Raw genomic sequence first — 24,690 nt, 5'->3', positions numbered from 1 at the left:
TTCCAAGGAATATGATTCCCAATACTTTTTTATGGTGTTGATCCCCAATACAAGTCCTGCCTATTTACACTTTCTTTGGTAAATGAATCAGCTAGGGGGTTGGCAGACCTTATTACCCAAGTGAGTGAGGCATTGTAAGCAAAGATCTTTATTCCTTTATTTGATGATGATGGTGCCAAAAACCCAATTCTATACAAAGCTTTAATGCTTTGGTACTTCCAATTGTTTGAAACCATTCATATCAGTGATATGTTTTGCATGAGATGACCCAAGGCTCATGGTTTGTTTACTTGTATGGATAGAGCAAAGTGATGTTAGTGTCATCATTCATATGCAGATTGCTTGTATTGCTGATCTAATATCCAGAATTGGATTATTGATGATATTTTGTCTGATGTTCTATGTCTAAACTTGCTTGCATCCATTTTGTTTTATGTCAGACTGTCAGTTATCTCAATGTGATTATTTATGAATCTCATGTTTGGCTTATACTACGAAATTATACTTTTTACTATCCTACAAATAGAATTCATTAATTATCTTATATTTTTTTAACAGAATCTGGGTGTGTTTTTGCTACTGGTCTCAATGACTTTGGACAACTAGGCATATCAATTGAGAAAAGATATACACAAGTATGTAATATGCTAATCCTGAGCATTGTAGCTGTTATTTGGAGCATTATTTGTTGCATTGATTTGTTCTGTGCTGAATATTTAGTCCATTTGTTGCTTCAGTACCCCTTTTTTCATCTATTAGTTTTGTGCCTCTGTACGCACTTAACTGTTTTGGTTGAAGTTTATTATAGAATATACACTATATTGGATATTGTGGCATGTGAGATCAATAAAAGGTGATCCAGGGCAACTATTAGGTCCATCTATCTTGCATATTGGAAAAGAGAAGACTGCATACTCGGACTACATGTTTTTCTTTTTGGTTGTTTTGAACAGTAACTTTAAAATTTTATTAACTGAGTAATAACAATGTGTGCATATAAGCATTGCATAGAGAGGTGCATGTTGCACAATCTTACATAAAAAAATAAAAAAGCAAATTACAATTGAGCCCAGTACATTTACCCCCTATCAATCCCTTGTTTGGCTAAAGCATCAACCAATCTGTTTGCTGACCTTTGCACCCATTGTATCCTAACAATCATGTTGCTAGTTAATCATTTGGACCTTTTGATTTCGTCCCTATAAACCCATACCACAGTCTCTGGCTTCGGTAATCATCCCACCAACTTGGGATTCCCTTCAATAAGCAGGTTTACAATATTCATATCCCTTACTGTGAAGTACAGCAAGGATTTCAGACTTTGTAGAATCTTCCACCCCAGCTGGTCCAGAATAAAAAGCAAAAATAGAGTCATCTTTATTGTTGAGAACTCCCCCAACACCAGATGGCCCTGGATGTCACTACATCCCTTGTGCATTTCACATGATTCTTCCTCTCTTCTTAGGCCAAAAGAAGACCGTCAACTCAAAAATCTGTTCACCTCCAATGGCATATTTCACCTGCACCCAAATAAAGAAAAGAGCTATTCCTAATTGAGCTCTTGATCAACATCCATCTCCACTTGGCCCATTTTAGGTGAGACAGATTTGTAGGTCTCTAGGTTCCATAGGACATTGTTAAATCTTCATCTTCTTATGTTGTTGATATGATTGATTTTCAGGGGCCCAATTCATGTCTAAACCATCACAAGTGATAACTCGATAACTCGGGTTACATCTTAGTGGAGATTTCGTATTTATAGATGCTTAGACCCCATTATTCATATGCTAATAAGATAGTTTGTTATAACTCTATATGATGACATGATTCCCTAGCAATAACTAGAGTGACTGGTTATTATTTATTAGGCTTTTCTAGAATAACAACCTTCTTGAGCAAAATTGCATATGGAGGAAATATAATTTAATTATCTTATTCTGCCAAAGAGTCAAAGGTTGAAAGGTACTTGTCACCATCTTCAATAGAGCTCATCATGTTCTACCTAAATTCCTTAGCTTGCAGCGCTCCTTATCCTCTTGGTACTGCTCCCAGTTCCTGATGCTAGTGGTATAAGTTTTATGGTGTTTTCTTTTGCCTAACTCTTAGGGGCTTTTTGATAACAGATGAAGTTGTGACTTATTGCTTTTGTCTTTTAGTGGATAAAATGGTCAAAGAATAAAATATTCAAGGCTATAATTATCTATACAACTTTCAGCTTTATCAATTAAGAAAACTACAGCCTCCTTAAAAACTTATTCACTAAAAGACAAAGCAATACACTTTTCAGTTCAGCCGCTTCATCTGTTATCAAATGGCCCCTAATAGGTGTTTTCTTATTTTTAATCAAATTATTAATTTAAAATAATTTATTTATTTTCGAACAACTTGTATATTTATTTTATGATAGAAATGTGCAATATTTATGCATTGAAAATACACACATGATTTATGTAACTTTTATGAAGTTATTTCTTTCAATTTTTAACCTAAAATTACTAATAAAATTGAAAAGAAATAAGAACAGTCAAGGAGCTTCAAATGAGCCAAACCAAATAATAAAGTCTACTAAGGGGATAAAACATGTAATGGAGTTAAATACACAGGGGATCTATTGAGACCCAAACACCCCCTCCAGAACCCACTAGGGGAGTGGAGCAGGCCGCCACCTATCAGCCATTCACAAGAAGACAGAGGAGCCAGGCGGCAGAGCCCCATAATTAGTTACACTCAGAGTTGGTTACTCTGCCACCTGAAGATTTTCCACCCATGTTATCTGCTAGAGTTAGTTATTCAGAAATCAGAGAATATTCCCTATGATATTACACCTGTAGGCCAGCTATATAAGGCCATCATCACATAATGGAAGCAATGAATGATTCTCCCTTAATTTTCCTCTCCCTGATTCCAGTTTCTTCCTTCCTTCCCTCCCTTCTCTCTTTTCTCTCCATCTTCTATTTCAGGAGGTCAAGCCTCCCTCGAAGAGGTTTCCGAGGTGAGCGGAAACTCACCAAGTTGGTTTCAGAGCAAGGTTGCAGACCAGCTATGCCGCAGACAAGATCCTCTACCATGGAAGATAGAGTCGACCAACTTGAGATTGGGTTCCATCAGGTACTGAACGAACTCGGGGATCTCAAGGTGGTCATCTCTAACCTCGCCTCCCAACAACAATCCGGCGAGACCAGTCATCCAACAGGGGCCGATGCCTTTGTTTCCGGTAGCTAGGGAACTGGGGGTTACCCCGCCGGAAAGGTTACTAAAATCAATTTTCCCAACTATTCCGGTGGAGATCCCATTCCTTGGATTTTCAGAGCAGAGATTCTTCGAGTATCATGAAACTCTTGCACACTAGTGCGTCGCCATCGCTTCCATTCACCTAGAAGGAGATGCTATTCTCTGGCTTCAGTGGTATCGACAAACCCATCCTCAGGTAACTTGGGCGGAGTTCATAGAAGCCCTGTGCATCCGTTTTGGGCCGATGGCGTTCGTGAATTACGACGAACTCCTCACTCGACTAAAACAGACCGGGACAATAGCAGACTACCAACTCGAGTTCGAAAGAATGGCGACCAGGGTACATGGATGGCCGGAGAAGGCTCTGGTAGGGTGTTTCGTGGGAGGTCTCAGAGAAGACATCCACCTGGAAGTGAGAGCTCTTCGACCAGCGATAGTCATGGCGGCGGTGGGAATGGCTCGCCTGCAAGAAGAGAAGATAGATAGCATGCACAGAACCAGCAAACCTTCCTACCCGAATGTGAGGGCTCCCCAGCGGACCGAACAACAACCCATGAAACAAATTGGGGATTCTCAGAAGCCCATTCTGTCCAGGCCCACTGTGCCCTTCAAGCGCCTCTCATGGGCTGAGATGCGGGCCCGACGCGAGAAGGGCCTCTGCTACAATTGTGATGACAAGTTTGGACCGGGCCATAAGTTCCGAGTCCAGCAAGTGTTTCTCCTTCAGACAGAGGAAGAACCGGAAGAAAACGTAGAAGACTGTGAACTGATCTCAGTTGAACCAGAACCGGGGGGAGCCGAGATCTCCTTACACGCCCTCATGGGCCTCAACCCTCTTCAGTGCATGCGAGTAGAAGGAAGGTTGGTGGGCCGATCTGTGATGATCTTGATTGACAGTGGCTCAACCCTGAATTTCATCACTTGCCGATTAGCAAGGCAACTAGGTATGTCTATACAACCCACTCCACTCTTTTCAATCTATGTGGCTAATGGAAGTCAGTTGACATGTGATGGTGTGTGCAAGAAGGAAAGGATCCTTATACAAGGCCACTATTTCGTGGTGGATCTCCACCCATTGGATTTCTCAGGGGCTGATATTATTCTGGGAATTCATTGGTTACGTGGCCTAGGGCCGGCACTATGTGATTGGGCCAAAATGACAATGGACTTTTATCAAGATGGTCAAACTTGCCATCTCCAAGGGGTGCGACCTCCGAGTCCCCAAGGTGATACTGTAACTTCCATATTACGGGCCTCCAAGGATACTGGACAGCCCTTATTTATGCACTTAGGCATGCAGCCCACAACTCCAACTTTAAACAATCAAGGCTGTGACCAACCCACGGAAGCCCAACACAAGGCACTACGATCGATACTCGATTAGTTTGTTGATGTGTTCAAGGAACCAAGCCAATTACCTCCACCCCGGGCCCATGACCATCAGATACCGTTCTTACCAAATTCTAAACCGGCCAATGTGAGGCCATATAGATACCCCTATTTCCAGAAGCTAGAAATTGAGAAGGCGGTAAGAGAGCTAATGAACAAAGGGCATATACAAACCAGCACCAGCTCATTTTCATCCCCTGTACTCCTAGTAAAAAAGAAGGATGGTAGTTGGCGGTTTTGTGTAGATTACCGGGCCCTGAATCAGATTACAGTGAAGGACAAGTTTTCGATACCCCTCATTGTTGAACTGCTGGATGAGTTAGGAGAAGCACAGGTGTTCTCCAAACTGGATCAGCGATCCAGGTATCATCAGATCCGGGTTCACCAGGCCGACATCCACAAGACCGCTTTCCGAACCCATGATGGCCATTATGAGTTCCTGGTTATGCCGTTTGGGCTCACCAACGCCCCCTCCACCTTCCAGGCCCTTATGAATGACATTTTCAGGCCTTTCTTAAGGCAATTTGTTTTAGTATTCTTCGATGACATTCTGGTTTATAGCAGGGACTGGGGCACCCATATGGAACATCTGAGACTTACTCTCACCACTCTAAAGGAACATCAATTACATGCCAAAATGACCAAGTGTTCTTTTGGACAAAAACAGATACAATACTTAGGCCATGTGGTCGCAGCAGGGCGGGTCATGGCAGACCCAGAAAAGATAGAGGCCATCCAAAAATGGCCCAAGCCCACTACTGTTAAGGCTCTCAGGGGTTTCCTTGGGCTTACAGGGTATTATAGGCGTTTCATTAAGGGGTATGGGCTCATGGCCGCCCTTCTAACGCGCCTGTTGAAGAAGGATTCTTTCAGATGGGCTGATGAAGCCCAACGGGCCTTTGAAGACTTGAAGACAGCAGTTTCAAGCCCTCCAGTCCTTATTCTTCCAGATTTCACTCAGCCCTTTGAGATTGAGTGTGATGCCTCAGGTGCAGGGGTGGGGGCCGTCCTGATGCAGAAGGGACAACCCATTGTTTTCCCTTGTTTGAAACCTGGGCCTGCTAACAGGGTAGCTAATGCCTTATCACGGGTAGAAGAGCTGGCCCAACTAACCTACTCTCAGCCCAGTTTTCCCTTGTTTGAAACCATAAGGCAAGAAGCAAGGACGGATCCACAGCTGCAGAACATTAGGGAAAAATTAAGGCAGAACCCTTCCCAGGTTGCAGGGTACCAAATTGTGGGACCAGACCTCTTCTTCAAGGGACAGTTCGTGATTGCTCCAAATTCCAGCCACAAAACTGAACTATTGAAGTTGTTTCATGATTCCTCCTTGGGAGGACATTCAGGAGTGCTAAGGACTCTAAAGAGGCTCAGCAGCCACTACCATTGGGTAGGTATGCGCAAGGATGTGTTACACTATGTATCTGAATGCCAGACCTGTAAACGGCAGAAATACTCCTCACAGTCTCCCGCAGGCCTCCTACAGCCCCTCAAGATTCCAGAGCAAGTATGGGAAGACCTCTCTATGGACTTCATCACTGGACTTCCCCGTTCTTTAGGGAAGGAAGTTATCATTGGTAGTAGTCGACCGTCTCACCAAGTATAGCCATTTCTCTGCCCTGCCTCACCCTTACACCGCAACAACGGTGGCTGACATCTTCATACGGGACGTCGCCAAATTGCATGGGACACCAAGATCCATTGTATCGGACCGTGACCCTGCCTTCCTAAGTTCATTCTGGAAGGAATACTTCCGATTGCAAGGAACCCATCTGCACCCATCCACAAGTTACCACCCCTAGACGGATGAACAGACTGAAGTTCTTAATCTGTGCTTAGAAGCCTACCTGAGGTGCTTCATAGGGGAGAAGCCCAAACAGTGGGCTCACTGGCTTCCGTGGGCAGAATACTGGTACAACACAACTTATCAGTCAACAGCAGGAATGACACCCTTCAAGGCTCTATATGGCAGAGAACCTCCTCCCATATTACCTTATGAATTTGGGTCGGCTAAGATGGCAGAAGTAGAGACTTGCCTACTGGCTAGAGATGAGATCCTTAGACTGCTCAAGGCCAACTTGACTAAAGCCCAGCAAAAGATGAAGGCCTACTATGACTCTCACCACCGCTCACTAGAGTTTCAGGTAGGTGATTTTGTCTACCTTAAGCTCCAACCTTACCGCCAGGTCTCAGTGATGAGACGGGCTTGGCACAAGCTAGCTCCCAGATATTATGGGCCCTATAAGGTGCTGGAGAGAGTGGGCCTTGTTGCTTACAGATTGGACCTCCCTGCTACCTCGAAGCTACACCCGGTGTTTCACATTTCACTTCTCAGGAAAGCCGTGGGGAGTCATACCCCTATCTCACCGAACTTACCCCAATTTACAGATGAAGGGGACATTTACACGGAGCCTGTCAAGATTGTGGATTTCCGATGGGTTCGGCGAGGAGGGCAGGTGGTGCCAGAAGCCAAGGTTGAATGGGCCGGTCACATGGGAACCTTATCTAAGGCTGAATGAGAGGTTTCCTAACCTAGACCTTGAGGGCAAGGTCAGTGCTAAGGGGGGAGGAACTGTTGAGACCCAAACACCCCCTCCCGAACCCACTAGGGGAGTGGAGCAGGCCGCCACCTATCAGCCATTCACAAGAAGACAGAGGAGCCAGGCGGCAGAGCCCCAGAATTAGTTACACTCAGAGTTGGTTACTCTGCCACCTGAAGATTTTCCACCCATGTTATCTGCCAGAGTTAGTTATTCAGAAATCAGAGAATATTCCCTATGATATTACACCTGTAGGCCAGCTATATAAGGCCATCATCACATAATGAAAGCAATGAATGATTCTCCCTTAATTTTCCTCTCCCTGATTCCAGTTTCTTCCTTCCCTCCCTTCTCTCTTTTCTCTCCATCTTCTGTTTCAGGAGGTCAAGCCTCCCTCGAAGAGGTTTCTGAGGTGAGCGGAAACTCACCAGGATCCCTCAAGAATTTTTGTCATTGTGGCCATCATTTTTGGCAGTGCATGAAGGAAAATTATGTCAACAGAGAAATAGAATGATGTACTTGATACTAGGTGGTAGTGTGTATACATTGGTTCTATCATTCTTGAATGGATTTTGGTCCTTCCATATTTGAAGGAGTGGACAGTGATGTACAAATACTTGTTTGGGAGTTTGGTCGTTGTATTTGTATTTTTTTGTATTTTGGTCCTCTTTCAACTTCTCATGCTTTTTTTATGTATTCCATTGTATGTTTTTATGAGTATTTTGCATTTACTATAAAATAAGAAGGCAAAACACAAAAAGGGAAAGAATTGAACCATTTTTTGATGAAAACAAAACAAAAAAAATGTAATGAGCTATTACCTGACACCCTTGGATTGACGGAATGCTCCCAAATGTTAATAGAGCGGTATGCAGGAAAAATCAAGTAAGGGTGCAGTTTCTATCCCTTCTTCAAGACCTAAGATTATTTATCTCTATGGGTTTTGATGGGATTCACCTGAAGAAGGCTCTCAGATTGTGAAAGGATCTATAAGAGATAAACCTAGGGCCTTGGAGGTTTTTTTTCTGATCAATAACTGAAAACTTTCATTAAATAAGACTAGGGAAGTACAAAGAAAGGGAGAGGTAAACTCTCTTAACTATCCCCAAGCATAAGAACAAATTTACAGCATAGCCCAGATGCATGATTTGTTCCCACCCCTTGTTTTTCCAATGCATCAGCAAAGCTATTAGCATCTCTTTTACCCAATTCAGAATAATTTCCACTCGTACTAGCCACTTAGACTTTCTTTTCTCATTAATGTAGTCCCACCACACCAACCCCTCTTCCTTTTGAAGCCAACTTATAACCAGCTTTGAATCTCCTTCAATTATCAACTAAGAGATGTTTTTTTTTTTTTTTTATCAGCAAAGTGAGAATTTTATTCAATTAAGAGAAATAAATACAGGATTACAGCAGCTAGAAGCAGACATTGCACCAGAAATAGTTACATTACATTAAAGCCCAACAAAGCTGTTGCCTTTGAACTCCCTGTTTAGCTAGAGAATCAGCCATTCCATTTGCAGTTCTCCTGATCCATGTGAATGAGGCATTAAGTTCCCTTGCCATGCTTACTATCTCCCTTAATGGATGTCTATAGATCCAAGGAACATTATCATTTGAATTGGTCCAAGATATCACTATTTTTGAGTCCCCTTCTGTCTCCAAGTTCTTAAGATAAGCTTGCTTGGCAACTTTTAACCCTTGTAGCAGAGCTAATAGTTCAGCTTTTAAAGAATCACCTTCCCCTAAAGGTCCTGAGTACATAGCCAATACTTTGCTTGATGAATCTCTGATCACACCCCCAATTCCTGCCATCCCTGGGTTTCATATTGAGCTCCCATCAAAGTTCAGATATCATGGTTGCTGTTTCGTTTTTATTCTGATATCATGGGCAGTGAAGATTCAGCCACATCTGGAGTTTCCTCAATGCTGAATGGAATGGGTGGGGGTGACCTATTCCTATGGCTGTTGTCCCTCTTGATGGTTTAAATTACCTGGAGTGGTTAAGAGGGATCAAATTATACATCACTGCAAGGGGGAAGATAGGCTATATTAATGGGAGGATAAAAGAACCATCCTCTGGGAGTGCTGAATATGATAGGCGGAATCAGGAGAACAATATTGTTATGTCCTAGCTCTTGGTTTCCATGCAACCTCAAATAAGGAAGAATTTCATGTGGGCTGAAACTGCAAATGAAATCTGGGAACAAGCAAAGTCTACATATTCAGAATTGCGACACTATGCCAAAATTTATCAACTGCAGGCAGTATCATCTACTTGTAGACAGGGGGAGAGGTGTTTATCAGTTTATTACTCTGACTTGACATCTGTCTGGAAGGAGTTGGATCACTACCAGAGTGTGGATTGGAAGTGTGATGAGGATGCCAAAAAGTACAAGCAGCTTGTCTCCTAGCAAAGGGTGTTTGCATTCTTACATGGTCTGAATCCTATGTATGAATCTATCAGGGTTCAGATTCTCAGCTCTAAGGATCTCCCATTTGTTCAGGAAGTCTATGCTCTTGTACAGTCTGAAGAAAGCAGGAGAAATTTGATGAACAACCCTGGTGGGGATGCTGTTGTGTTGGTAGCAAAAGGGGGTGTCTCTACTGGTGTGGGATCTTCCTCCAGGAAAGGAGATCTCTAGAAAAAAACAGAAGATAAGGACAAAGTGTGGTACTCATTGCCAGAAACCCCGACACACCAAAGATACCTGTTGGGATCTTCATGGGAAACCAAAATGGGCTCAAGATCTGACTAAGAAGCAAGGTTCAAAGGTGAATAAGAAGTTCGGACAGCAAGGTACAAAGAAACATCACATGGCCAACATGGCTACTCGGGAGAATCAGCCCCCCATTTCTACTGTGACTCATACACATTTCACTGGACCTGACCCGAGGGAGGATATTATGAATTCCTTTCGTGACCATTTAGAGCTCTATGGTAGAGCAATTCGTCAGATGGATGCTCCTCCCTCAACCTCATTTGCATCTACGTCAGGTAACCCTGCCACTGCTTTCCATGTTGCTTCTCACACCCCTGACTCTCCATGGATCATTGATTTTGGAGCGTCAAAACACATGATTGGTACGTCCTCTTACTTTCAAACCTATCACCCTCTTTCCGGAAGAGACAAGGTGAGACTAGCCGATGGATCATACACTTCCATAGCCGGTCAAGGAACTCTCTCTCTTCCTCTTGGTCTTACCCTTTCTGATGTTCTTCATGTTCTAAAATTTCCCATTAATTTGTTCTCTGTTAGTAGTGTTACTAATTCCTTGAATTGCTCAGTGCCTTTTTTCCCTTCTCATTGTGTGATTCAGGATCTGGCCTCGGGGAGGATGATTGGTAGGGGACGTATGGTTGATGGACTTTACATGCTGGAGAATAAGGCTGGTCTTCATGTTACAGAGTCTATGAGTCAGTCTTGTAAGAAAAAAGTCTATTTATGGCATTGTCGTCTTGGTCATTTGTCTTTTGAGTCTTTGAAAGTTGTATTCCCAGAACTGTTTAAGTCAATGTCTGTTTCTGATTTTTCTTGTCAAACGTGTCAGTTAAGTAAACATTGTAGAACTCATTTTCTTCAAAGAAATAGTAAATCTGAATCTCCTTTTCACATTGTTCATTCTGATGTATGGGGCCCTGTTTCTTTACCATCTGAGAGGCTACAAGTATTTCATTACCCTCATTGATGATTATTCTAGATATACTTGGGTATACCCGATGCGAACCAGGGAAGAAGTACCAAAAATCATTCAAGATTTCCAGCGGATGGTCTTCACTCAATTTCAAACTGAAATCCAAATTTTTCAATCAAACAATGCAAAAGAATTTTTTCATAGTGACCTCATGGAGTTTTTTGCTTCGCGTGGTTTCTCTTCACCGTAGCTCTTGTGCTCACACGCCACAACAAAATGGTGTGGCCGAACGGAAGAACCAACATCTCCTTGAAGTGGCTCGGGGTTTACTACTTCATATGAATGTTCCCAAACGTTTTTGGCTTGAAGCTGTTCTTTGTTCCATCTACCTTATAAACCGTATGCCCTCTTGTCGGTTAGAGTACAAAGCTCCACATCAACTTCTCTTTCCTAAGGCTCCTCTTCTTTCTATTCCTCCGCGTGTCTTTGGTTGCCGGTGTTTTGTCCAAAATCTGTCTCCCACCCGTGGGAAATTGGATTCTCGTGCTATCTCTTGCATATTTCTTGGTTACTCCTTCACTCAAAAGGGATATCATTGTTTTGATCCTGTTTCTCAGAAATTCTATGTCTCCATGGATGTTTCTTTCTTTGAAGATGAGCCTTTCTTTCCTGTTTCTCCTCAGGGGGAGTGTAGGCATGAGGAGAAACTGGTTCAGCTTCCTTCTCTTCCTGACCCTCCGCCTTTTCGTGTTTTTTCTCATCGTCGCAAAGGTCAACCAAATTCAAGAGCTGTAGAGATCCGGAAGCTGTACCTCCAGTGCCACCAGACTCCTCGGGGGAGGATCATACTCACTCGGGTATTTTGGCTCCTAATGATGTCCTTGAATCTATTGAAAATGATTTCTCTACTGCTAATGATCTTGACCGTCCTATTGCTCACAGGAAGGGTGTTAAATTGTGCACCACTAAACATCCCATTTCCAATTTTGTCTTCTATGAGAACATTTCATCCTCATTCCGTGCTTTCCTTACCTCTATTGACAGTGTCCCTATCCCTAAGAATGTGGCAGAAGCTCTTTCAGTTCCTGAATGGACAAATGCCATGAAGGAAGAAATTAATGCCCTTCACAAAAAGGGCACATGGGACAGTGGAAAGGGTGTTCACAGTCAAGCATAAGGCTGATGGAACAGTGGAAAGGTATAAAGCTCGCTTAGTGGCAAAGGGATTTACTCAAGTGTATGGAGTTGATTATGCAGAAACTTTTGCCCCCGTTGCCAAGATGAACTCCATTAGAGTCCTTTTCTCTCTTGCGGCTAATCTGGATTGGGATTTACACCAGCTTGACATCAAGAATGCATTCTTGAATGGTGACCTTGAAGAGGAAGTGTACATGATTCAACCTCCTGGTTTTCTAGCTCAAGGCAATGAACAGAAAGTGTGCAAGTTGAAGAAGTCCTTATACGGGCTGAAACAATCACCAAGAGCTTGGTTCAGCAGATTCCATGTGGCAGTTCAGCAGAAAGGATACGAGCAATGTCAATCAGATCGCACACTGTTTGTGAAAAGAGGAGAAGGTAAAATTGTTGCTCTAATTGTATATGTGGATGACATAGTTGTTACTGGTGACTGGGAGGATGAAATTCAGAGATTGAAATTTTTTCTTGCCACTCAGTTTGAAGTGAAGGATCTAGGACTTGCCAGGTACTTCCTTGGAATTGAAGTCGCCCGATCAAAGAAGGGTATCTTCATTTCTCAAAGGAAATATGTCCTAGATTTACTTCAGGACACTGGGAAGATGGGGGTGGAGCCAGTTGACTCTCCCATTGACCCTAACCATAAATTAGGTGACAGCCATGGTGAACCTCTCAAGGATATGAAACAGTTTCAGAGGCTTGTAGGGAGATTGTTATACCTTTCTATGAGTCGCCCAGACATTGCATATGCTGTTGGTGTCCTCAGTCAGTTCATGCATGCTCCTAGGTCCTCCCATCTTGAAGCAGCAGAGAGAATCCTCCGATATCTAAATAAGTATCCAGGTACTGGCTTGCTATTTCAAAAGCACGGACATTTGAAAGTTGAAGTTTATACAGATGCAGATTGGGCTGGATCCCAAAGTGACAGAAAGTCTACCAGTGGCTACTGCACCTTTATAGGAGGGAACCTTGTTACATGGAGGAGTAAAAAGCAAAATGTGGTGGCTAGATCCAGTGCTGAAGCTGAATATCGTGCTATGGCCCACGGGGTTGCTGAAGGCATGTGGATAAAGAATCTGTTGGGGGAGTTGGGGTTCTCGGTGGCCAAACCTATAACTCTATTCTGTGATAACAAAGCAGCTATAAGCATTGCTGCCAATCCGGTGCTACATGATAGAACAAAGCACATCGAAGTTGACAAGCATTTTATCAGAGAGAAAGTTATCACAGGCGAAGTGTGTACTTCCTGTCACTTCTGAGAACCAGCTTGCAGACATCTTTACAAAGGGTTTAAACCTTTCCAGACATCATGATCTTTGTGACAAGTTGGTCATGATTGATATCTATGCTCCAACTTGAGGGGAGTGTTGACAGTTGTTTGTGTACTCAGGTTTAGTACCACAAGGGTACTGTTGTAATTTCTCTCTTGTTTATATTGTACGACTGGGCCAGTATAAATAATAACTCTTTCACTCGCCCCCTGAATTCTGGAGGGCTTTCAGTCCACTCGACTCTCCTCTCTTCTCTTGCTCTTGCTCAACAATCTTGTTTGGACCTAGGGGCTTCCAATCCATCACCTTTCTTTTTTTCTTTCTTTCTTTCTTTCTTCTCAGCAGTGTGTGCCACTTCATTCTACGTTCTTACTATATCAGTAATTGAGAAAATTTTACCCAGTGTCTTACTTTTATCTTTAGGGTAAAATACAAAAACCTCCCCTGAAGTTTTTGACAATCATAAAAAACTCCCCTATAGTTTCATTTTAACAAATACCTCCCCTAAACTTTTGAGAAACTCAACAAAAACCTCCCTTCCATCACTGTCACAGACGGAAAACATTAGATTGATGCACCAGTTTTTTCCAAATACCCGTTCTATCCTTTTATAATTATTTTACATACAAAATTACTGAAATAATTCCATTTTGACTCAACAAAAAAACATATTTCAGTAATTTTGTATGTAAAATTACTGAAATGATCGTTAAAAGAGGTTTTTGTTGAGTTAAAATGGGGTTATTTCAGTAACTTTTGAATGTAAAATAATTTATAAAAGGGTAGAATGGGTATTTGGAAAAAACTGGTGCATCATTCTAACGTTTTCCGTCTGGGACAGTGATGGAAGGGAGGTTTTTGTTGAGTTTCTCAAAAGTTGAAGGTAGGTATTTGTTAAAATGAATCTATAGGGGAGGTTTTTATGATTGTCGGAAACATCAGGGGAGGTTTTTGTATTTTACCCTTATCTTTATGGCCTCCACTAGATCTTCTTTTGACATATACTTCTCATTGAATGTTCTTGCATTCCTTTCCTCCTGTATTATCAACTTAGAGATGTTCAATTCCTTGGCTCTTTGAATTCCTTCCATAAGGGCTAAAATTTTTGCCCTCAAGGAATCTTCGACTCCTCCAATTCTTGAAGGACCCATATTTCCTTCACTACTCCCATCAAAATTCAGCTTAATGAAATCACTGAAAGGGGAAACCAAGATGGATTTATGACAGCTTTCAAAGGTGCAGAATCAGCCACTTCTTTCCAATTCCTCCTTAAGTCTGCAGCAAAAACACCCTCAAATAATTTTAGGTTTTTTACCCAATGAACCATGTTTTCTGAACTGAATCTGTCAAGTGAGCAAAGAAGAAGAAGAGGAAGAGAAGAGGAGAAAGGAAGAAATGTTCGAATGGGCACTGTTCATCAGCCGGCCCTATTCACTTATATAATAACAATACATAAAGTTACATAAAAGGACCAGGATGCCTCTGATTAGTGATGGGACACCCAGTCAAATAAGACACTAAATAAAAATAGGCCCAGTAACTAAGGCCCATTAACTAAAGACTTAATACCCAACCCAGACAAGAGGATAACAAAATATCAGCCGAACCAACACTCCCCCTCAAGCTAAGCATGGATGTCAATCATGTTTACCATGCCAAGTAAGTCCAAGAATTTCACTGTGGTTAGCCCTTTAGTTAAGACATCTACAATCTGCATCTCTGAGGGAGTGTAAGGAATGCAGAGTTCTGCTAAGACTATTCTTTCTCTAACAAAGTGACAGTCTATCTCAATATGTGTTGTTCTATCATGTTGCACTGGGTTATTTGCAATGTTGATGGCAGCCTTGTTGTCGCAGTACAACTTGAGAGGACACTCAATCTTCACTTCCAGTTCACCAAGAAGAATCTTAAGACACAACAGTTCCGCAACACCATGAACCATAGCCCGATATTCAGCCTCTGCGCTAGACCTGGCAACCACATTCTGTTTTTTTCTTCTCCATGTAACTAAATTTCCTCCAACAAAGGTGCAGTATCCTAAAGTCGACTTTCTATCACCCACAGAACCAGCCCAATCTGCATTAGTATATCCTTCAACTTCAATTTTATTGTTTTTTCTGAACAGAATCCCTTTCCCAGGGCAAGACTTCAAATATCTAAGAATCCTTTCTACAACTTTCATGTGAGGAATTTTTGGATTGTGCATGAACTGACTGACAGCATGAACAACATAAGCAATGTCAGGACGAGTGAGGGACATGTAAATTAACTTCCCCACTAGCTTTTGTTATCTTTCCTTATCAGGGTAGTCCGCTCCTACCGACTCCTGTAGACCATGGTTTGGTTCTATTGGAGTATCTGTTGGCCTGCACCCCAACATGCCTGTCTCTTGTAGAAGGTCAAGGATGTATTTCCGTTGACATATATAGATGCCCTCTTTGGATCTAGCAACTTCAATCCCTAGAAAGTATCTCAGTTGACCCAGGTCTTTGATTTCAAATTCAGCAGCTAGGACCTCCTTCAGCCTTTTAATCTCTTCCTTATCATCCCCAGTAATTACCATATCATCTACATAGACGATAAGAGTTGTAAGTTTCCCATTTATCTTCCTTATGAATAGGGTATGATCTACCCCGCTTTGAGTATAACCACCTTTCTTCATGGCTCCACATAGCTTCTCAAACCAAGCTCGAGGGGACTGTTATATAGTGCTTTTCTCAGTCTACACACTTTCCTGTCAAATTCATAACCTGGTAGAGGATCCATGAATACCTCCTCATGTAGATCACCATTTAAAAAGGCATTCTTCACATCCAGCTGATGAAGCTCCCACGAGAAGTTTGCAGCTAATGATGGTAGAACTCTGATAGTGTTGAGTTTTGCTACCGGAGCAAATGTTTCTTTGTAGTCAATTCCTTCATATTGAGTAAATCCCTTTGCTATGAGTCTAGCCTTGTATCTTTCAATGGACCCATCCTCCCTATGCTTCACAGTAAACACCCACTTGCATCCAACAGTGCCTTTCCCTTCTGGTAGATCTACTAATTCCCAAGTCCCTGCTTTCATTAAGGCCTTCATTTCTTCATTCATAGCCTCTTTCCACTTTGGGTCAGACACTACCTCTGAGTACCTAATAGGAACATGCACAGAAGAGAGAGTAGACACAAAAGAACAACAACGAGGGGACAAATGTGAGTAAGACACAAAATTAGCAATGGGGTGTCTGATAGTACAAGAACGGGTAGACTTACGAAGGGCAATCGGAAGATCCAAGTCAGAGGAATTGATAGGATTACCTTGAGTTACTGAGACAGGTTGATTTGAGTCCAATTGGTTGCTGTCATGAGTTGGAGGACACTTCTTCCTTCTATTGTAGGTGATTTTGATATCTTTTTGTTGCCTGCTGGAGTCTTTAGTAACATTTGCAACATCACTAGTAGTAGCTGGGCCAATGGGAGCCTCACTAGATTCACTTGGGATACTACAACTAGGAGGATCAAGAGGAGAGGATGGAAGATCCGAAGCAGAGAGGGGCACAAAGGAGGGAATAGAAGGATCAATAGGAGGGTCCTCTTCCATCCCACTAGTCTCCCCCTGAAGAGGATCCGGGGAAGAGGGAAAGTAGGATTGAGACTCAAAGAACACCACATCTTTTGTGACATTTTTTCTTGGTGACTGGATCGTAACACTTGTATCCCTTCTGAGTAGGAGAGTACCCCAAGAAAATTCCCTTCGTAGCTCGAGGATCCAATTTGGTCTTCTTTGGATCCTTGACATGTATGAAACATACACACCCAAAGACCCTTGGTGGAAGAGAAAAAATAGGAAGGTGAGGGCAAAGAACAGAAAATAGAGTCTTCATCCCCAAGACCTTAGATGGCATTCGGTTTATCAGATATGATGCAGTAAGGATTGTTTGAGACCAATAGGCTTTTGGAACCTTGTGCTGAAATAGTAAAGCTCGTGCAGTCTCCAATAAGTGTCTACTCTTGCGCTCAGCAACCCCATTCTATTGGGGGGTACTAGCACAAGATGATTGATGGATCATTCCCGCATCCTCCATAAACAAGTTAAGGACCTTTCGAAATATTCAGCAGCATTATCTGACCTGAATTGCTTGATTTTCTTGCCAAATTGTGTTTCAATCATTTTGCAAAATGCCATGGTTACTTGCGACACTTCATCTCGTGTCTTTAATAAGTAGATCCATGTGCATCGAGAATAGTGATCAATAAAACTGATAAAGTATCAATAGACATCAATAGAAACAATGGGAGAAGGCCCCAAACATCAGAGTGGACTAAGTCAACAGTTGCTTGAATTTCATTACTAGAAGTTGAATACACAGTTCTACACTGTTTTGATAATTGACAGACTTCACATACTAACTTTTGACTTGAAACACCTTGGAACAATTCCGGAAACAACATTTCCAATGACGAAAACTGTAAATGACCTAACCTAGCATGCCACAGGTGTAGCTTAGTTAATGACTCCACATTAGATTGACCACTAGTAGATGTTTGTAGGGCCGAACTGATGTCTGCATCAAGGTAGTAGAGGCCTCCACGATCATGACCGCTCCCAATCGTTCTCTTCGTCAAACTGTCCTGAAAAACACAATGAGTAGGAAAAAAGGTTATGCTACAGTTCAAGTTCTTGGTAAGTTTTGAAACAGATAAAAGGTTTGAAGAGAGATTGGGAACATGCAAGACAAATTTGAGTGAGAGGTCCTTGCTTAGGTCAACCACTCCTTTCTTAGATATGGTAGAGAGGGAACCATTAGCAACCTTCATCTTGTCTTGGCCAGACATTAAATGATAGGAAGAAAATAAAGAAGACATGTTAGTCATGTGGTCATTTGCACCGGAATCAATAATCCAAGAGGCTGGATCAATGGAACTAGTTGCACTAAAGGCGGAGACAATACCTGATCTGTCAAGGGAGGTGGAAGCAAGGGAATTTGTCCTTAGGCGGGCTAGTGCCCGGCTAAGTACCTCTACCTCATCAGCTGTGAAATCCATAGACCCATGTCCTTGGGAACTAGTAGTCAGTCCCATGGAAGAGGAAGCGACTGTGGATGAGTGTTTGGAACCTCCATCACTGTGACTTGCTGCCAGGTTCCCACTTGCAGATTTGCCCTTATGGTGCTTCTTATCTTTCCTCAATGCAGCTGGTTTCAGATGAGGATAGAGAACCCAACAGGTCTCTTTCACATGCTTTTCTCCCCCACAGTGAGTACACTTCAGGTGTCTCTTGTCAGAGAACTTGTTCCCCCTTTGATTTGTAGAAATTAGGGCTGAATGTTCTATAGACTGTTCAGCTAGTTTAGTCTGAGCATCAACTTGCATCTCTTTTCTTCTCACCTCTTCATTTCTCACAAGGTAGTAGACATGATGTAAGTCGGGCATCTCATCTCTTCCTAGAATTTGGGACCTTATGTTCTCATATATTGGATTTAGGCTAGCCAAAAATTTGAATGCTCTACCCTCTTCAACTTGTTTGTCATGTTTCTCCTTGTCTCTGGCATTCTCCCAGTCAATGATGAGGTGGTGATCCAGCTCTTCCCATAGTCCTTCTAATGTAGCAAAGTATGTTGCAACACTCATATCTCCTTGCCTTAGGGCAGCAATATCTTGATTCAGTCTATAGATTCGGGCATTATTTTTTTTCTGCCCATAGGTCTTAGACACCTTTTCCCATATCTTGGCAGCTGTGGAGAAGTGTTGAACGGTCCTAGCTACCCTTGGAGTCATTGAAGCAAGTAGCTAGGACATGACTGTAGCATTCTCTCTTCTCCAAATAGCATATTCAGCACTCCCTATTTCGGGTTCTTTCTTCTGCCTATCCAAGTAGCCGGTAAGATCCCGGGATGTGATAAAGAGCATGGCTGAAACAGACCATTCCCTAAAGTTGTATTCGTCTAGCAACACATTTGTTATCTGTAGGCTGTGCAGATTTGGGTTCTCCAGATTAGGAGACTTCTCACTAGCCCTAACATCTCTAGAAGACACTTCCCCGGATATGGAAGACATCTTCTCCGACTTGCAAGGGTACCAAAAACTGTCACACAAGTTATATGAAACCACTTCAGACTTACGGAGCTTGCAGCACTGTAAACTCAGACCGGAGGGTCTGTATCAGGACCGAAATACCAAGTTCCACTCTGCTGTACTGCTCTAACTACTGCTGTTGCAAGCTGCCACCAAACTGCTGAAGCACTGAACTGAAGCCCTTCTGCTGTGTTTAGCCACTGTTGCCGCAGCCTGGACCAGGATGCCCCTGATTAGTGATGGGACACCCAGTCAAATAAGACACTAAATAAAAATAGGCCCAGTAACTAAGGCCCATTAACTAAAGACTTAATACCCAACCCAGACAAGAGGATAACAAAATATCAGCCGAACCAACAAACCATTTTAATGGTGATGGCTTCAATTAGGGCTTCCCTATGTCCCTCTTTTTCTGCGAAAGTTCTTCGGTTCCTCTCTTCCCATATTGCCCAACAAATTGTTGCTCTTGTACACCTCCATAAAACTCTTCCCCTCTTCCTCTTCCAACAAACAAAGGTAGGGCTAAACAAGCTTTGTACATTTGGTGGGGGGTTATACCTACACCCAAAAAAGGAAAAAAAACCATTTCCAAATTGCTAAAACAAAGGGACAGGAGATTAATAAGTGAAGGGAAGACTTACGATCAATTTTACAAAAGGGACACCGATGAGGAGATAAAACAAAGCATAAATTAGGTCTTTTCCTTTGGAGCAGGTCACAATTGTTAATCCTAACCAGAAACACTTCCCAGCAAAAATCACAACACTAGGCGGGATTGGTTTACTCCAAACCTCATTAGCTGGAAAAGGTATGCCCAGGCTATCATTAGGCTGAATTTTAGAGACAGAAGGAAGGTAAAACAAGTGAATGAACCCGAGGAGGAGAGAGTCCAAATTCGACAATCAATCCTGGAGGGGTCCAGGAAAACCTTTTCAAGATTTGAAGAGCTTGATCTTTGATTGACAGGTTGAAACCCTACTTTATTTGGCTTTTCCCATATTTTAAGCCCCTCTTAGATTTTGTTCTTACTCTATGAGATATATTTGTCATGTGCTAGAAATGTTGGAACTATTTAGAAATCCTGGAAGTTATTAGATTTAGTATCCTCTCTTAGGGAAAGGAAAGTATTGAGAATATCCTAAGCCATGATTGAAAAGAAAATAGTTCATGGTTTCTTTTTTTTTTGGAATTTATGTAATGGCTACTTGTAAACTTTGGGGTTTATTTCATATACATTTGCTGAACTTTTCTAGATGTTTTCAGGAACCTCTCGAAGTCACTGGATTTAACAAGGAAATTGTATACATATCAGCCGGTTATCATCATTCTTCTGCTATCACAGGCATGGATTATAGGACTTTAATTGATTCTATTCTCAGTTATTCTAATTGGATGCATTTCCTTTCTATTTTTTTCCTTATTTGGCAGGAGATAATTTTATACTGTAATTTTGGCTGTTTGGTTTTCAATCTATCCATGAATTTTTTTTTTCTTTTTTAGAGAAAATCTATCCTTAAAATCTTGATGGTATCCTTGTGTTGTTTCATGGAAAATAGTTTGGATACATTCTGTGGTTCACCTACCTAGCTTTTCATCTTGATCTATCAATGGCTTAATTCGTTCATTCATGTGAATTATTCACATATTTTGCTACTCAAGTTAAATATGCTACAGAGACATTATAGGCAATCTTGTAAACAGTCAGGTATTGCATCCAACATATTTTTGTGAGATGTTTCTGAAAGGAAAGTATTTGTTCCAGTCAGTGTATTGAAAGAAAGTGTGCTAATGTAGAAAAATATGTTTAGATATGACAACCTCATGAAGCATAAGAATCATATGACAAATTTGGCCTTAAAATGCATATTTTGCATTTGGCATGTACAAGGTACAGTAGAGTTGTTACCCAGGCATGGCTGGCATAGGTGGAGTAATCAGAAAAGGAGAAGGAAACATCACTACAATGTACTCAGGATCTGTAGGGATTGGGGGCTCAGTCAAGGCTGAAACTTGGGCAAACCTTTGTGAAATAAGAAGGGCTAGATCAATGGGCATCACAAACTTGATAATTGAAGGGAATTGAGAATCGTAATTGGTGGTTATGTGGAACCCAACAGATTTCTTGGAAGTATAGACCTTTTTTTGAACAATAACAGAAACAGAATTCATTAATAATCAAAGAAATAAGTACAAACAAGAGAAATGGAGAGATAAACTCTCTTATCTCTCCCTAAAAAGGAAGTAGTATTACAACCATGCCCAAAACAATTGGCTCCTTCCCACCCCTTGTTTAGCCAAAGAATTAGCATCTCTTTTAATCCGCTTTAGAGTGATATACATGTCTTGCATCAGCTGCTTGATTCTTCTCTTCTCATAGATGAACCCCCACCAATCCACTTCCTCTTCCTTTTGCAACCATCTAATGACTAGTTTTGAGTCTTCCTTGATTGATAACTTCCGAATATACAACTCTTTTGCTATTTGAATACCCTCCAAGACGGCCAATCTTTCAGCTCTCAAATAATCACCTACCTCAATATTTATTGGAATTGGAAGTATAGACATGCTGTTTGAGAAATAAAGTATTTGATTGAGCACTTGATAAGTAACTGTAACTTGGGTGCCACAATGTGCAAATGGACTGGAAAACAAGGGACCATGCGGGATACAATGCTCTGGAGTCAAGTAATGTAATGCATCAGAATTTTATTGTTGTTTCTTGGAAGTTATCCAATGGCAACAACCTCCTTGGGGTGTAAGACTCTAGAAATTTGATAACATTAATAAATTGTCAGTTATTCATCAATATATATATATATATATATATATATAGGTGCCCCCTCAACACCGTTCGAGGTTGTATTTGTTTTTTTTCTTTTTTATAAATTTTCGTTCTACTTAAAAAAAAGAACAGGTAGAGTTGTTGGTACATGAACATGACAACAAGGATGAACAGGTCTGAAGGGTTGGAAAAGCAAATCTGGGATAGGTGCTATTTATTTCAACTGGTTTTCTTCGTTCCAAATATGAACCTTTCTCCAATTCCTTGTATAACTTTTCCTGGAATAACAGTTTGACAGCATCTTGGTGGAGCATAAAAAAAAACCTTTGTACTAGACATCTTTTCAGTTAATACATTTTTTTATAGTAAATAGTTTACTTCACCCTTTTTTACTAGACAGTGTCCGGTTGAGCAGAGGAAACATGGAAAACTTAGGATAATGAAGCTTTCTAGCTGCATATTGATTAGAGTAATAAAGGAGCAAACCAAGTATAACAGCAAAGTAATGTCTTGCCAGGACTTGTGATACGATTCTAAAGAGGAAAATAATTTAGTCCAAAATCAAATATGAAGTTTAACTAATAAAATATAAAGACATGCTGTCCATCTTCTATATAAGCCCCATTAGAAAAACTTAAGTACAGGTTAAAACCATTTGGAGACATGTAAAACTTCCACTGACCTTTAGACAACATGATATCTGGCATGGAGTGCTACTTTCTACTGGCATGTGATATGTTATGATGCCGCTTTTTCCTTAATGAAATCAGAAAGATCATAGACTCTATCAGTTGCTGCTTTAGATGGATTCCTAGAGAGCTTAACTGTAGTGCTGACAGCTTGGCTAAATCTGGGGCGGAAAGGGATTTTTTGTATAGCAGGAATACATTACCATTGCAAATTCCGGGAGTTTCCTTTTGTTACTTTTTGTCATCTTTGAGTGTACATTCCCCCTCTCTTTTTTTCAATGAAAGTTACATTTTCTCAGATAAAAAATGATATGTTATAATGAGAATTAAACTGAACACCTTTTTAATCTCTGATTTGTTCAGCTAGAATTTTGCAAGCATGTTTTGTTAATAAATGTGTTGGTTATTTGTAAGTGCTAATTGCTTTTAGCATGTATTGCAAACAATATGGATTAATAGTTAAATATCTGTTTCGGTCATGTATGCACTTTTTATTAAATTTATATATGCATCTCTTATTTTCTTATTTTCTCAAACAAAATTATTCATATTTTTGCAGTGGACGGGGAACTTTACATGTGGGGAAATAATTCCAGTGGGCAGCTTGGCCTTGGGAGAAGTAGTAACTAAACCATTTCCTCCTTTTTAATGTTGTAGTGTACACTGTTTTTTTCTATGAATTTTCTAAAGTAAACCATGTATCTTTTTCAATTTTTGAAATTCAAGTTATAGACCAAAATCATTCCATTTCAGCACTTAATCGAAGTTGAGAAATATTGTCATAATATTATTTCCTTTTGTTTCCTTCATCCAGAACTTTCACTTGCTGATCAAGTGTTATTATATTTTTATTCTCCCTCCCCTTCATCTCCCTCTATTTCAGTTGGCATTTGTTCTCCATGAATTCTCTTGTAGTACTCTTTGCTTGATCTGCTTTCCGTAAACTCTCTGTTTTGTCATTTATAGCAAAACAATTAATTAAATGGAAATTTTTGCCAACCGTGTTATTCTAAATTGTTGCTATTTCTCTCTGTTTCATTTGCCCCCTTTTTATTTTAGGTATTTGAGTAGCTGACCCCATATAGTTGGGACAAGACTTGGATGATGGTGATAATTATTTTAGGTATTAGATAATATGAAATTAAACAATGGATATGACATTAAACAGAATGGAATGTGGAAACAAGATTAATGTAGCCAACCCCATATAGTTGGGGTAAGGCTTAGATGATGACGATTGTCATGATATGAAATTAAAATGTAATCTATACAGAAACTAACTACAAAATTGATCATTGTTTTTACTAATCTGAAGGAGCAGCAAAGATAGTTTCTTCACCAAGTATAATTGAGTGCTTGGGTGGAATGCGGATTAAAATGATAGCTTTGGGTTCAGAGCATTCAATTGCTGTCACAGGTAGCTAGATTGGTGCACTTATAACCCTAGTTTACTGATTTTACTTGGTGGTTGTGGCATTCTATTTTTCTTGTTGACAATGTAGTATATATCTGGGTTCTAAGAAATGGTCTTATTTGTTTTTTTTTTTTTGTTTCTTTGTATCATGTAGATGATGGTGAGGCCTTAACCTGGGGAGAAGGTGGATCTGGAAGACTTGGTCATGGACATCAATCGAGTATTTTAGGTTTTTTAAGAAGTCCAAGGTAACTTCTTAGGGTTTCATGATCACAAGGATTCTGCATCACTATGAACATGTTATTTGTAGCAAATTTTTCCACTTTGCCTTTTTTTCCTGATATTATCATATTTTTAATATCATTCCATGCTTACCTTCTTTTCCTTCTATTTTTATCAATAACAGAAAATTTATTGTTTGTCATAAGTGGGAAAATACAGAAGAAAGGCACCCAAAACAGAAGATGCCTCAACAAAAGATACAAACC

At 40.9% G+C, this 24,690-nt stretch overlaps 1 protein-coding gene across 4 annotated transcripts in view; it reads left to right on the top strand.

Moving 5' to 3' along the window:
• RUG1 (Regulator of chromosome condensation (RCC1) family protein) overlaps positions 1–24,690 on the top strand; it is a 60,116-nt gene that overhangs the window by 7,909 nt on the left and 27,517 nt on the right. For 2 of the 4 annotated variants that reach the window (XR_016076330.1, XM_010274464.3), the window contains exons 2-6: positions 559–635; positions 20,581–20,659; positions 23,348–23,407; positions 24,104–24,205; positions 24,357–24,450. Coding sequence is in view for 3 of the 4 variants with exons in the window: in XM_010274464.3 (XP_010272766.1) it covers positions 559–635; positions 20,581–20,659; positions 23,348–23,407; positions 24,104–24,205; positions 24,357–24,450 (412 nt within the window). In the remaining variant the exon portion in view is untranslated. Of the gene's footprint in view, positions 1–558; positions 636–20,580; positions 20,660–23,347; positions 23,411–24,103; positions 24,206–24,356; positions 24,451–24,690 lie in introns of all 4 variants that reach the window. The other 2 variants (XM_010274465.3, XM_088888015.1) reach the window with 2 other exon arrangements.

The sequence above is a fragment of the Nelumbo nucifera genome, chromosome 5 (assembly GCF_055504915.1).
Source record: "Nelumbo nucifera cultivar China Antique chromosome 5, China Antique-T2T, whole genome shotgun sequence".
Taxonomy (NCBI): Eukaryota; Viridiplantae; Streptophyta; class Magnoliopsida; order Proteales; family Nelumbonaceae; genus Nelumbo; species Nelumbo nucifera.
The sequence above is the reverse complement of the archived record's forward strand: the minus strand, read 5'-3'. Positions and strand labels throughout refer to the sequence as shown.